This window comes from Lampetra fluviatilis, chromosome 22 (assembly GCF_964198595.1).
Source record: "Lampetra fluviatilis chromosome 22, kcLamFluv1.1, whole genome shotgun sequence".
NCBI classification, from domain to species: Eukaryota; Metazoa; Chordata; class Hyperoartia; order Petromyzontiformes; family Petromyzontidae; genus Lampetra; species Lampetra fluviatilis.
Genome location: NC_136296.1, coordinates 8,743,439 through 8,758,258, shown reverse-complemented (window position 1 = coordinate 8,758,258; position 14,820 = coordinate 8,743,439). Strand labels below are relative to the sequence as shown.

The 14,820-nt window shown below is 50.1% G+C and overlaps 1 protein-coding gene across 1 annotated transcript; it reads left to right on the top strand.

Moving 5' to 3' along the window:
- Positions 1 to 7,200, top strand: LOC144938617 (uncharacterized). The gene is made up of 3 exons (XM_078866605.1): positions 1 to 1,872; positions 5,554 to 5,768; positions 7,003 to 7,200. The coding sequence occupies exons 1-2, from the start codon at positions 1,133 to 1,135 to the stop codon at positions 5,732 to 5,734; spliced, it is 921 nt and encodes a 306-aa protein (XP_078722731.1). The 5' UTR covers positions 1 to 1,132; the 3' UTR covers positions 5,735 to 5,768; positions 7,003 to 7,200.
- Positions 7,201 to 14,820: the final 7,620 nt, after the last annotated feature.

Genomic DNA, 14,820 nt, shown 5'->3' with positions numbered 1-14,820 from the left:
CGCGGCTTGTAACGGAGTCGATGCGTTGTAGTTTGTGCGGAGTTGTCTCGTGCGCGGTGCTGGCCACCCACGCCATCCCACCCCCCCCTCGTGTTCATAGGTGCTGCTACTCGCCAACAGCACACTTGCCCCAGCAGCCTGCTGAGGCTATCCTGGGGGTAATCTTTGTCTTTGTTGTCTAGACAGACGCGCCGGTATCTGCCTGCGCTGCTACCCAAAACTGTTTCGCCGACTTCAGCTCCGCCACTACAACTCACCAAAGGGTGTGGGGGTTCAGGTTTTAGACTGTTGTTTTTATTTACGTGGCAAGCAATACTAATAATCATAGTGAAACCTCACGGTCGTGATGCTGGCGTGTGGATGTCAAAGGCCGTCGCCGGTGAACGAGAGACGCAGCGTGCGGGGAAAGGTCTCGATTTGGATGACAGCGTGAACTCGTGGTTGGGTGATCGAGAGGACATCAGGGCCGCCGATTCGCTCACGGCACCGTCTGCGTAACTTGCAGCGGCCATCGTCAGCGGCTTTCGCAGCCGCTGAATTCCGATGTTGGCAAGTGCCGTGAGAAAACCTATCGACTCGGTGAAGTGCTTGCATTCTTTCCGTGTGTGTCCGCTCGTTCTTTGCGCTGTAATCGATTCGGTTATGACAAACAGATGTAGTCGCTCTTAAGAGCGAGCTATCTGCCTTTTTTTCACGTGCACATATATATATGTTCACGCCAACTTCTTTTAATATTTATGCTTCGTTATTGTTTTAGACTGCTCAGTATTTTTTTTTAAAGAAGTCCAGTCTAACTTTCATCCGACCGTAAGGGCGGTTCGTATTGTTGTATCGAGCTGTTATTGACCAAGTAAATCGATCTCCCTTCCTGACGTGTCTCTACTGTTAAGGGGGGGAAAAGTCTATCGGCGTTTCGGTCTTCCAGACTTCTGATAACAGCTCTGAAACCGTAAAATCAACAGGGGGCAAACATTTAGTGCAGGACATTTTAAGCACCGCACCAACTTTAACTCTCCGTATTGCGCAAAAAAAACCACGGACACTCCGCTCAGGGTATCGTTTTCGAGGCGCACTTCACCCAGCCCCAAGCTGTTGCCGTCGTCTGCCGGCTCATCCGAGGGAGGAGGTCCTCATGATGCTGTTCTCGCGGAGCTGCCGGGCCGTGGCTCTGCTCCTTCTCTGCGTCCCGTGGGCCGTGAGCCACATCAGCGGTGACGGCGACAACGACGGAGGCTCTGGCTCGGGACTCGAAGCGTTGTCCTCCGTGTGGTTCCAATCGCAGGCAGTAGCTCCTCCTTCTCCTCGCCCGTTAATTACACCTCGGCGCTCGCTGAACCACGATGGACCCACCACCACGACTGCCACCACTCCAAAAGCAACAACAACAACATCATCATCATCAACAACGACCACCGCTTCTCGCCATCAACGGACGGATAATTCCGCGAGCGTCGTACCACCGGGTCACCAGGACCATCGCTCAGAACCTACCCTCATCACGGACTCGGCGGAGGTCTTCGGCAGCGGCAGCGGCAGCGGGAGCGACCGCTGCGGCATCTCCTTCGCCATCGAGACGGCGGGCCCCGCGCGCCCCGCAGAGGGCAAGTGCCGCCCGGCCACGAGGCAGGAGATGGACCGGGTCCGCCGGGTGGTGTCCGACTACGGGCTCGTGCTGTCCAGCGTGCGCGACACGGTGCTGGCCGAGGCGGGCGAACACGGCTCGTTCGCCGGTGCCCTGCGTGCGTCGCTGAGCGCGCTGCGTGGAGAGCACGGCGAGCTGCAGCGGGGAGTCGTTCGAGTCGAGGCAGCGTTCGAGGGGGCCGCGGGCGACACCCTGCAAGAGCGAGATGCCGTTGGCAAGGCGGCGGTCAGGTGATTCGTGTCGCGCGCGCTCTTCATCGGCGTCGCATGTCACAGAAAACTAACTTTAACAAACTGACACTGTGGGAACCTCATTTGCCAGTTAAAATATGATAATTGGTTTTTTACCCTTCTATCTGGCAACAAAACTGACACCTTTTTACAAGGAGTCATGTTTGCATAGAAAGCAATACCTGTAGTCATAATACAAACAAAAGAACATAACTCTGATAATGTGCACTGTCCTTGAAGTTGATTGGTCCACACCCGAGACAGCTTTCCTTAGAGCCTAGTCTCACATGGGTTGGACCAGATGACGCCAAAAGGCGCACAACTCAAAGACAATGCACCATCAGAGTATGAGAGCTCGGGGCAAGCATCTACACTATGGGAACCTCATTTGCCAGTAAAAACTCATTAATTGTTTTATTTTACCAGGTAATAGCCACTGCGCTATACGGTATAGCTGTTTTGTAGAAGCGACCTGGCTACAAATGATAGTTCAACGAAGTTGGATTATCATCACGTGGAAATGTATAGCAGCCGAACACTCCAAACGCATTTTGATTATAAATGTGAGGGGTAACACCGGAGGACCCGGAGAAAAGTCCACGCCGATCACGGGGAGAGAGACACGCAAACTCCAAATATACAGCAGGCGTCGGTGTCCGGACCGAACCGACGACCTCCTGTATACCGGGTGAGGTAGTTAACATCTCGTTAGCGTGGCGCCCCCCAAAAAAAAACACTGCCTTTCGCTCTGTGAGCTGCACGCCGAGGCGAGCCGAGCTGCGAGAAACTCGCCACTGATTTCGCTGCTGTGTGGATCTCGCCCGATCTCGCTCGCACGCTTAAAGCAAGGCTTGAGCGTGGCATGTGGTGGATGGGTCCACCAAACCCACCACCAGCAGGTCGGTAAGGCTTGTGGCAGTGAGGTGTGGGCTAGGAGTTGTTATTGCCAGCTCGTGGGGTGCCACGGTGGTGGAACGTTAATTACCTCGCCTGGTTAAACAGGAGGTCGTGCGTTAGATCGATCACGACCCTGACGCCTGCCGCATATTTAGAGTCTGCGCGTCTTTTTTCAACGTGGTCGCGTGGATTTGTCTCCGGGAGGATATCTGTGCTTTTTTCTCTCGACATTTAGAAACATGCGTTTTAGAGTATTTGCAGCGATGAATGTCAGCATGATCATCCACTTCGTTGAGCTATCAATTGTGGCCAGGTAACTTCCGAAAAATAGTTACTGTATATAACTCAGTGGGCCCTACCTGGTAAAATATAAAAAAAATAGTTTCGTTTATCTAAACACTCATTACGTACAATAACTGGATTGGTCACAAACAGCCCAATGCTGGAACCGTCTTGAGAAGTCATCTTGAGACCCCGGGAGACTTAGCCGTGAAGCGTTAATTTACAGAGTGATACCTCCTCGCACGCAAGGGGTTTCCTCCGGGTGATGCGGATCGCACTCAGCCATTGGCACGAAACATTTTGATATATTGAGGATCGTAGAACTTGGACAAATATCGGTAGCGTCGGCTCACCGCATGGCTGCAATCTTCCAGTAGCTCGCCTGTGGTTCCTCGGCAACTGTCAGATGCAATTCGTACGAACGGACGCCGCCGCTATATATACAGCTACGATGAAGATGATTAAAACCTGGATGCGAATCCAATATCGCAGCAGTGCCACCAGCTCAAGTGGTCCGAATCCTGGGTCATACCCAGGTACCAAAACTGAGCAAAACCTTTCGGCTTCTTAATTAAAGTTGTACATTTCAAGACAAACATTTACGCTCGTGTATGTTCACGTCTTTTTTAATCTTCAAAATTATCTTTATCAGAACGTTTTGAACTCTCGTATTACTGCTACACGGATAACCCCGCGTACTGTTTACAGGTTGGGGCTCTGAATTAAATATGCACGTTTGATTGCACATCGTTGGTTCATTTTAATCAGTTAATTTCAACACGTGGAATAGAGCGATCGTTGAGCCTGTTGAAGTTTGGTCACTGAACGCCTCTTCCTCCCTCTCTCTCTCTCTGCCTGTGACTGCTGCTATACCTCGACTTGTTTTGAGCAACACTCGCACATACGATCTTCTCTCCCTGTCTAACTTGTGGCCTCCCACCCAACTGTCTGTATAGCGCAGAGAGATGCGGAGACCGTACACGCAAACGCTCGAAATACCAACTTGTATTGTATTTTGCAAGGGGAGTAAACCAAATATGCAGTTCCTTTATCGCCCTAGAATATCATAAACAATGCTTTCTGCGCGAACGTCAAAGAGGGAGAAGAGAAAATACGTAATGGTTGGCCCGCTCCGTTATAAACCCAACGACCCGAGCTCGATTTCCAGCCCCGGCTTGTCATCAGCGGTGACTAGTTGTGGTGATGTTATGGTGAAACGAACACCATGGTTGACTCGTGTGGGAGGAGTCTTTCACCCGGCAGGGAGGCCGCAATTTTATATGTTTACGATTAAAAACACAAACCCGAGTGTCGGTGACACGCCCGGCATTAGTTCAGTGCGAATTATTTTTAAAGCGAGATAATTTCTCCGATTTTAATAACTTAACTTTTTTGTTGTATCGCGAATCGGATGTTTACATGGTACTCTTCGTCCTGAGTTTAACACAAGTGATTACACGCCAGAGCGACGATCCGATCTGCGCGGTGGGGGAAGAAAGAGCGCAAGAGAAACCCCGGCAGGAATTCAACTCCGTGATCCCCTGGAGCGCGCAATTGCTTCACGCGCTTGAACCAACGCGGCTCCACTTTTCATGCTCCAATTCCGGGCAGATGAAGTGCTCCATCTCAGGATTTTTGCGGATCAGCCGCAGCACGTTGGCACGCACAGGCCCCCCGCTATAATTACCGGCGGCCTCACCTCCGCATCGCAACTCAAAGGGCGGCGCGTGCAGGTAATTGAATAAATTCACAGATCAATTAGGATTCCTGTCCTGACGGTATCATCTTTGCGCCGGCAGACTTTAAGAACGGCAACCGGCCCCAAGTGGTCATCCCGCACGAGGGTACTGAAGTTAATTCGAGTGCTTCAAGCAACCTGCCCACTCCACTGCAATGGGCGAATTGACACGGGCCGAGAGAAGAGGGTTTTGGGGGTGCAGTGACGCCTCTCATTCATGGCCAAGTTGTTTCTGGAAAAGAGACACGTAAATTTTGATATAAAGCTTTCGTGACTGCAGTGATTCATATTCTTGGTTCTTTCGGTAAAGTCACGTAGAAGGGAAATAATAAAATAATAAAAATATAAAACAATAACATTCTCACGACGTCTCGACTGCAACACAAACAATCATCATGTGTGAAATCCACAGCAAGAACATTTGAAACAAGGTTGCTGTAGATTTCACACTTGATGATGATTTCCCTTCTACGTGACTTTACCGAAAGAACCAAGAATAAGAGATACGTTGTTCAGTGGGCCTAACCTGCCTTTGTCTTTGACTTGATTACCATTTTCACTATTTCGCACTCCTATCGTTTTCTTCGTATCGTTTGCTGTTGTAACTTACTTCACCCCCCCCGCCGCCCTACTCTGCACATCTGTAAAAAAAAACAGCTTCATTAGCTCATCGGAATTCCACCTCCGCTCTAAATAAACATTCTGATCGCGACGATTCTCCGCCGTGCCGCTCCCCTGACCTCCCGATGTGTCGCGGCGAGCAGAATGCGCGCGAGTCTCGCCGAGATGTCCGACTCGCTGCTGAAGGCGGCGCGGCTCCACGCCTCCCTGGAGGGGGCCCTGCGGGGGCTGCACGACTCCGCGCGGGACCACGGGGATCGCCTGGCCCGTCTGCAGGGCGCCCGCATGCATGGAGGAGTCTGGGCGGACCGTGGCGCGTCGTAGAGGGCAAGCGATCCGTCCGTCCGTCCGTGCGAACGTGGGTCTGCGCGTCTTGCGGGAGCGACGCTCACCACGACGAGCGGATACAACGCAGCAAGAGGGGAGCACATTCGGCACATTTGCCAGTCGTCTCAGGCAGTCAACCCACGGCACCTGGGTCTGTTACAAATATTCGCCACTGTTATTGGACAGCGATGCTTGATCTGAAAGTCCACGTAGCCTGGCACAAGAGCCGTGGTGACGTCACCGCCGCTTCGTGGTGAACGGCGGTTGTCGTTTGATTGTGGGGAGCGGTGACGCAGCGGTTAGCGCGCTGCGCTAGAAACCTGACCACCCGAGTTCGATTCCCGCTCACGGTCACCAACACACAGTGACGATTAGCTGAACCGATCCTGGGCCTCCCCTAGGTCGACTCAGCCTCAAATGAGTACCTGATGCGGTGTGTAAGCATCGCCACTTGGGAGACAAAGTCGGTTAGGGGTGGTGCTGGCCACCCACCCACCCTCTGGTGTACCGTGCCGGCCTTTGTAGGTGCTACTCGCCAACAGCATTTGCAGACGTCAGCCACATGGGGCCCCATTTGTCTTGATGTGTTGGCACAGTGGTGAGACACAGGTGGTGCATCTGCCAGTCATCTCAGCCAGTCAGGCAATAACGCCTGTGTGTGTCCCGTGAACGACTGCAAGCAGGCCACCATCACTTGACGTGGTGGCCTCAAAGTGTACCTAGCCTGGCACAAAGTGCACTGGTGACATCACTAGCGGCGCAGTGGCTGGGCGCTGCACCACAATCCTGTTCGCACCTAGGCGTGACTCGCAGTCATTCACACGATGTGTGACTGTCCTGGGCCTCCCCTATTCCGACTCAGCATTAAATGATTACCCGGTACGATCGTGTCGGCGTCGGAAGTTGGGGAGACTTTTTCGAGCCAGACACGTCGTTAGCCCCACGCCGCGCTTTCTAATAGCCCTGGGCCATATATTATCCCGGGCTAAAAAGGAATGCTCGCGCCTGCGCGCGCGTGCGCTGCAGACGAATGCAGCCAGCGCGCGCACGCGCTCGGTCGCGATCGCAAGCGGCTCGCGCGAACGCGACGGGCGCAACGTGGCTGTCGGTCTGGAGTCACCGTCGTCGTTGCATTACCTCCGCTGCTGCTGTGGCAGATTGTGCGGGCCCCGTTTGCCTCGGGCTTAAGAATAATAACGTTGTGGATTTTTTTCTTTGTGTGTGTTGGAAACGTCCGCCCCCGACCACCTTCCACCGATACACAGGCGCGGCGTGCCACTGAACAGATCCGGATGCTCGACCCTGCCTGTGGCCAAGAAGAAGGAGGATTACCTCCGGACCCCCTGCAAGGCGACGCTACGATTGCGGCATCGCCAAGGGGGGCTTCGTTTCGCGCCTGGAGCTGTCCGGTGCTGAGCTCTGGAAAATATTCCCTCCGTCTGTTGTCGCCCGGATGTGTTTTTGGGTGGGTGGTGCCGTTGGCGGGATGGTGCGGGTTGGGGAGGGGGGAGGGATTGCCAGGACAATGTTCCATGAGAAATTCGAGCTCTGGGCGTCGGTAAAATAAAAAAAACTAGCTGTCGCCAAAAAATTACGTTTGCATAAATTCCCGGGGATGAACGGGGGCCACTGAGGCTAGTTCATAAATAATCTCGGCGATGTTTATTTTTCGTTGCTACCCAAAAAAAAAAAACCACACGGCCACATTCCCGCAGCAGGCCGCACTACGCCGCAGACAGATCCCGTCGGAGTTTGGAAAACGCAGCGTACAGAGAGGGCTCTTGTGTGCACTGATGTACGCAGAGCCTCGTAAAGCCAAAAGCAACAGCAAAAGTCAAATTTCACAGGCACAGCCTCTGAACCGTTATAGGGTAAAAAAAGGGCAAGGCAATAAAGTGTTGAAAACCAGTATTTTGTGTGAAACACCGATGCACATGATGAAGGTTTATCAGTCAAGAAAGATCAAAGCCATTTGTCTGGTCTATTTGAAAACACTGGAGCACCACGCTTGGTCTGTAGCTCGCTCTGCAGGAGGAGGGCGTCTGCTGGTCAATGTTTCGTTTTTTGTTTACTTTCATATGGAAATAGTAATTCAACTTGGTAATGCGGCGCTCAACGGTAAACATACAGGAAGCACAGGAAAGCGGTGAAGGCAGCCACACAAGGAGCCGGTGCCCACCCCAAGCTCTGGAATCCTCTACATATATGAATGTGTTATATTAGCCAATTAATACGTGTTTACACGTGAAGGGAAACCGGAGCACCCGGAGAAAACCCAATCGTGCGAGGGAGCAACACTCTATCCCGTGCCGATGGAGCAGGCGGTATGCACATTTTGCCGGGGTATGGCACCTCACCAACCCTCACCGACTGTGTGGCAAAGGTGGCAACCCTGCATCGGTGTCGCGTCGCATAACGAAGCGTCCATTCGGAGCTCTCGCAGAGCAGTGCGACCGCCACGTGTAAGAGAGTGGCCTGTGCGAGAAGACATCACGGAATGACTTCTGCATTTAAAAAAAGAAAATCTCCACACCAGCTCTTGTGTTTTTCTCGCTTGACCCGCTGCGGAGAAATGTTTTGCAGCTTGGCACTCGAATCAATATTTTGTTGTTGTTGTTGTTGTGCTCAGAGCTGGTGAGTAATCAAATTAATTTGAAAGCCAAATGTAACGCCTATTGATTTTTGTTGAGTCATTGGTGACAAAGCCACGACCATCAAATCACTGCGCCCGTGAACCATGCTTAATCACCGGGTGGCTGGAACCTGGTTTCAGCCACCGGGTGACTAAACAGGACGTCTGGAACCTGGATTGGAACTCAGGGTCTCAGCATATTTGTACCCTGAGCCATCGGCCCACCTCACCTCTGCTTATAGAGTCCATGGTGGAAATTCGACGTTCATTTGTCAGGGGCATGGATATCTATCGCACAACCACTGTTGGCTTCCCGCTAAAATTGTACTCATTTTGGTTGACCCCTGATGGTATGAATGGCTGAGTTTAGTTGAGGCTATAACTTTGAATCCACATTATAACATCGCTTTATATTCCGTCAATAGAAAGAAACCCAACATACCAGTGCAGGATGCTCTTGAAGTAGGCATTGAGATTCGGTGAAACTTTTGCCAGCTAAATAATTGATTTTCGTGGGGTCATTGGGCAGATAAGGAAAGAAAACGCGCAACAAAAATTGTCTCTAAAGTTATACACGCGTGCGCACGCAACCCGATTGATTATGAAACACACCCCGGATGCAAGTGGTAGGGGGGCGAGAAAGCGCAGTTACTATCGCGATTCGTACAAACTAATAAGTCGCATCATTCGCCCAGATTACCAAGCATTGTGTTATATAATCCTGGCAGCGTTCAGTCCTGGCAGTGCAACAATTGTGTTACGTAATCCTGACGGATAGGATGCCGACGTGGTCGTTGGCAGGTTGGGCTGGCTTGGAAGGAATTAAATACTTCCTTTATGTAATAATGATGGGGTAATCAAACGACGGCTTTTTTACCGGTCACAGGCTCTTGCGAACCCACGCACAGCCCCTTCGGGTCAACGTCAAAGCGATTGCCTCGCTCCGTTGAGCATTGAGGCATTGGTGCTCATTTTCTGTTTACATCACCTGAGACAGTGGACGTTCATAGGGCATGGCCAAGTCTATAGGACAAACACCGTTGACTTCCCCACAAAGCGAGACTCGTTTAATCGACCGCCCCAATCAGGATTCGAACTCGTATCCTTCCGATTACAAGCCGCTCGCTCTACCACTGAGCCACCGGTCCAGCTGATTTGATTAAGCTTTGAGTATTGATTACGATGGCATGACATGTACCGGGTACGGCTGTGGCTCAAATAACTAAGCTAAGCCGCTGAGCCGCCTTTGGGTACAACATCAATTAACTCTGACCCTCAACAAGACCCAACCGTGGTTCACGGCTCAGGTTTACCAATCTCCTCCGTTTTTGAGATGTAAGTGATTCGGAACTGCAATCAATCAAACTTTACTTACCTAGCGCAATTCGTGCAAATAAAGCAATACAAAGTGCTTTACAGGACAAAATAAAAGCGACTGACACAATGTACACAGCGATAAGAATGTCGCATATTTCTTTTTTACATCGCATTATAATGAACTAACAGTATCATAAAATGTATAATAAACACGTAAAAAAAGCATCCTAATTAAACGCCAATCTAAAAGGGTATGTTTTAAGATTTCGTTTAAAACCATTCACTAAATCTGATGCCCTCAGATTCTCAGGCAAGCTTGTTCCAAAGGCTATTTGACCATAGAAGCTCAAGGTATCTTATGATTGCTAAAAACGCGGACGTGTTTGGGGCGTCACGGTGGCGAGATGCTTAATCCTCGTCTGATATGCAAGAGGTCGTGGGTTCGATCACGACCCTGACGCCTGCTGTACATTTGCAGTTTGCGTGATTCTCTCTCTTTCCCCGTGGTCGCGTGTATTTTTCTCTTCACATTTAGAATCAACGTGCGTTTAGGGTATTTGGCTACTATAAATGTACACACGGTGATAAGCCACTTCGTTGAGCTACTAGTTGTGGCCAGGTCACTTCTCAAAAAAGAACTCTACGACCCAGTGGGCCTCACCTGGTAAAAATAAATCAAAAGTTAGCTTCGTAAAATAGCTCACGGTCAGGGTCCCTGTTTCTCGCATCCACCGTGGGGGGGGGAAGCGAGGGGCCCATTCCTCGCTGAGTCTGCTTCGACGGTCGAGGACGAGAGGGATTGCTACGGATATCGATGGAGACGCGAGCCGAGGGTGAAATCTAATCGAACGCGACAAGGGTGACCAGTCGACGGGTGCACGCGCCGTGGCTCCGTGAGCACACAGCAGCGGTGTGTGTGGTGTGGGGGGGGGATTGCCCGATGATGCTGGATGCAATAACCAGCGAAACGTCGTATTCAAATTATAAATGTTGTGGTTTCACGCTTCAACACACCGGTGGGCTAAAGCAGTGAACTATTTGTCTTTTTGTCAACGTGACACTTTTTTTGCTGATTGGCCGTGTCGGGTGGTGGAGGGTTACGACACATTTATAAATAACGCGATCTAAACCCAAAAACGTTGATTATGAATAATATTGGTCGTGAAAGCCTACGTGTTAAACGGGAGGGGGGGGGGGGCGGGTGGGGTGTTGAGAGATTTCGTTGCGCGGAGCTGACGCCACGTCCCAGTGATTAACACGGGCCCCGTGCGCTCTTGCAGCTGCGATCATAATTACTTAGTGGCATTTCTCTGAGCGCGCAATTAATAATGCCCCCTTTTATGCGCCTGCGATTAACGATCGTGGGGGACGGAGAGAATTTTTGTCGGGCGGTACGTTGTGTCGGCTTTGGGGGGGAGGTTTGGGGGGGGAGGAGGCAAAGAAATCTCGAAGTCTGAGAGTCTCTTTTTTCACAAGGGTCATCGTGTGGCACTCAGTGGCCCTTCATCGGACCAAATGGTGGAAATTACCCATTGCCATGGTGAGGGCCAGTCTTTCCGTAATACGAACCATGAAATTCTGACTAAATTAGCACTGTGGTCTTGATGATTCTACCGCGATTACACGGGGCAGCGTTCATCTGTTTAATGTCAAAGCAGCTTTTGAGTCCACGAGATGAAATCTGATTTTCGCTTTGGGTGTGAATTAAGCTCACGTGCATCCATGTTTATTGATCGAGTTTCGTTTTTTCGAGGATTGTATCGAGTCTAAAGCCCACTTTAAAGAGGCGCGTGCCTGTTGATTTCATTAAGATTTTATGATCGGTTAATGCGATGTTTAGATGTGCATCAGAAACCCTGTTTTTACCCTTGGTTGCAAAGGATGTTCAATGAAAATGGACATCGCGGCTATAAATGTAGACACAGCGAATTCAATGTAATGATCCAAACATTTGCAAGGGATCCTCTCAATGTGTTGCGACTTAGAAGCAAGGCCAATGTTTGTTCGAAAGCACAATCTCCCCAGGGAGAGAGAATGGGCCAAGACTTGCTGTGTAACACTCTCAAGAGGTCACAGGTCAGTCGTACTTAGTAGGCACTTGAAACAATAATGAGATTTTAAGTAAGCGGATCAATGATTGCTTCCATGAACTCGGAAAAAGTTAAAGGCCCCCCCACCCCCCATTCAATTACTTGCAAATGTCGAGGTTTTTTCGATGGCTTTGGTGATTATTTCGCCACCAGCGGTGGCACACATCGCCGAGGTGATGTGGTTGTGGTTGTCGGACGAAAGGGTGGGGAGTGGCAAACCCTGCGACAACGGTGTCAATTCCACATTCCTGCGACGGGAGGGGGTCGATCGTGAGGCACTCACGAAGCATCTCGCTGGTCAACATTTTGAGCATTGCTACTTTGCGTTGCAATGTTGCACATCAGGGAGCAGACTATGCATCAAGTGTATTCAATGTTACTGCTTTTATTATTGTTCTAATTATCGCTGCTGCATTTCTCATTGCCGGCATTAATGCACGCGTCGGCGGTGCGTCTCCAAGGTGCTATTGTAACGTGCGGTGTCGTGCGAACGTGAGCTCGCATCTCATAAAAACATACTGTTCTACCCCCCCCCCCTGCCTCCACATCTGTAAACTGTCACCTGTACATAAACTCGCTCACATAGCAAGCAAGAGTGTTGCTTTCGTGTCCGCTCTCAGTGTCCGCGTACTATCGCATTCCTATAAATGCTAAACAGTGGCCACAAAGGCCCTTTGCATGACGGGGCCTCCGGGACAATTCGCCTTCGCAATTCGGGAATTATTTGAATCAGAAATTCAGTGGACGATGGATTTGGAGAGGATCTTATCAGATGTGGCTGCCCCCGAAGCTCACACCTGACAACCGCAACATGTACAAATAATTCCCTTTGGTGAATTGCCTTTTGGGGAATTATCAAGGAGAATACCTGACGCTTAAGATTGACAAATATTGAGCAACTCAAAACAGCCGTGCGTTCAGGAACTGCTCTTCCACAGTATGCAACCACCATCCGCTCGGAAGAATCTGTCAAGAAGAACGTGGGCAGAGATCGAGCCGTGGGTTGCGACTGAGGAGCAGCACCCAGAGCGGTTCATCCCAAAGAAGCTCCGTGGCCGCCCTGTAGATGATCATAAATTAGTGAACTATTTAAAATTTTAATGATGTTCTAAACGGGCGAGAAAGATATTTGGCACATATTTAGCCCGATTTGTTACTCCAATCAAAGATAAAATATATTCATCCAAGAAGAAAAACTATTAAAAAAACCCTATATGTTCATAATTGGGCCCCCGTAAATTTATGAGCCAGTGGTTTATTGGGTGTCACTGGGCATAGCCATTTAAAGTTATACTACTGGATGAAGACCAGTACACAACAATTAAAACTTGTAACACGCACAGTATTCACTCACCATTGAACACAGATACCGACTGAGAGATGCAATGAGCCAGAGACAAGCAGGAAGGTGCGCGGGTGAACTTAGAACAACAATTGCCCAAGCTCTGCGGTCCTTTATATATGCAGGTGTTATCGCACCAACGAATGAGTGTTTGCAAGTGGGAGGAACCCGGAGCACTCACAGACAGCCCACGCGCACGACAGGGGAACATTCTATCCCCGTACAAATGAACAAAGATGGAATTTCGTCTACATTTCACTCTACCGCCGTCTCCTGGCAAACCAGAGTATGGCACCTTTCTCGACACCCACTGGAAGCGAGTTTGCATTGTAAATGAGCGTTCCATCAACCCTCGCTGCTGACTCTACAGTGCTGGATTACAGGCGTGTCTAGCCAACACCGCAATATATACCGTGGCTTTCCTCTGGAATGTTCCAGCAGCTTGGGTTGGACACCTGTGACTAAGAAAGGATTCATAGCTCATCGGATTCATCAGCTTCAATCAAAAACTTACAAAAAACTCAACACTAGAAATTAATATTCTTGGTTCTTTCGGTAAAGTCACGTAGAAGGGAAATAATAAAATAATAAAAATCAAATATAATTTAAAAAATATTTTTTTAATTTATTATGTTGTATTTTTATTATTTTCGTATTTCCCTTATACGTGACTTTACCGAAAGAACCAAGAATATGCATCCCTGCAGTCACGAAAGCTTTAAATCGACTCGAAATTAACGCTGCCTTGACAAGGAAAAAGTATATTACAGGTGACGTTTCAGGCAATGGCCCTTCATAGTACATAGAGAGGCCACAGAGATAAATATCGCCACTAGGGAGACAAAGGCGGCAGGGCGTAGTGCTGGCCACCCATCCCTTCATGTGCCGAGCAGTCTGTTACAAAGTGACATGGGTAATCCCGTCCCTTGTCTAAGAGCGAGCGGAGCTGTTGGAGGAGTGGTTCGAGCACTCTGCTACGAATCCGCCGACCCGAATTCGATTCACGCGGCCAACATATCAGAGGCGCACATCTGATCCGAGATAGACTCGACAAACGGTGGCACTGGAGAGACAAAGGCGGCCGGGCGTGGTTTTTTGCCACATCAACAGTCCTCTACTGCCCTCTGAGCCACGGGGCCACCTGATTCCATTCTTGCGTTCCTCTTTGGAGAAAACGCAAACCATGAAAGGCGGGAGAGTGCGGCGTGATGATATTGTTGCTAAAAACCGCGCATTGTTGATATCAAACATCATCTCAAGTTCAAACAAATTTCAAATACGGCGTCAAATGGCATGCCACGGGATTGCTGTTGTCGTTTCATATTGTCCCGGTGCTGCGGATATGAACTCCACGGGGCTGTAATCGCAGCCAGTAAAACATTACATCCATACGTGGTACACACGTGGTCTATGTGTGTACGCTGCCACGATTGCGTGAATGCATGTATGCATGCAAACAGCACATCCGTGTACGTACACGTGTGCACGTGGGTGTATGCATGTATGCATGTTGGAGGGAGCGGTAGTGGAGATGTTCGCGCTGCGCTACGAACTCGGCCATCCGAGATCGATTCCCGCTCACGATCAACACCCAGTGACGATTATATGTAACGGTCCTGGGCCTCCCCTAGATCGACCCAGCCTCAAATGAGTACCTGGTGCGATGTGTGAACATCACCACGAGGGAGACAAAGGCGACTGG

Bases quoted from the DNA above. Each gene is read 5' to 3' on its own strand.
- LOC144938617 (XM_078866605.1), top strand. From the start codon at position 1,133: ATGATGCTGTTCTCGCGGAGCTGCCGGGCCGTGGCTCTGCTCCTTCTC. The intron at 1,873-5,553 runs GTGATTCGTGTC...CGCGGCGAGCAG, and splicing joins GTTGGCAAGGCGGCGGTCAG to AATGCGCGCGAGTCTCGCCG.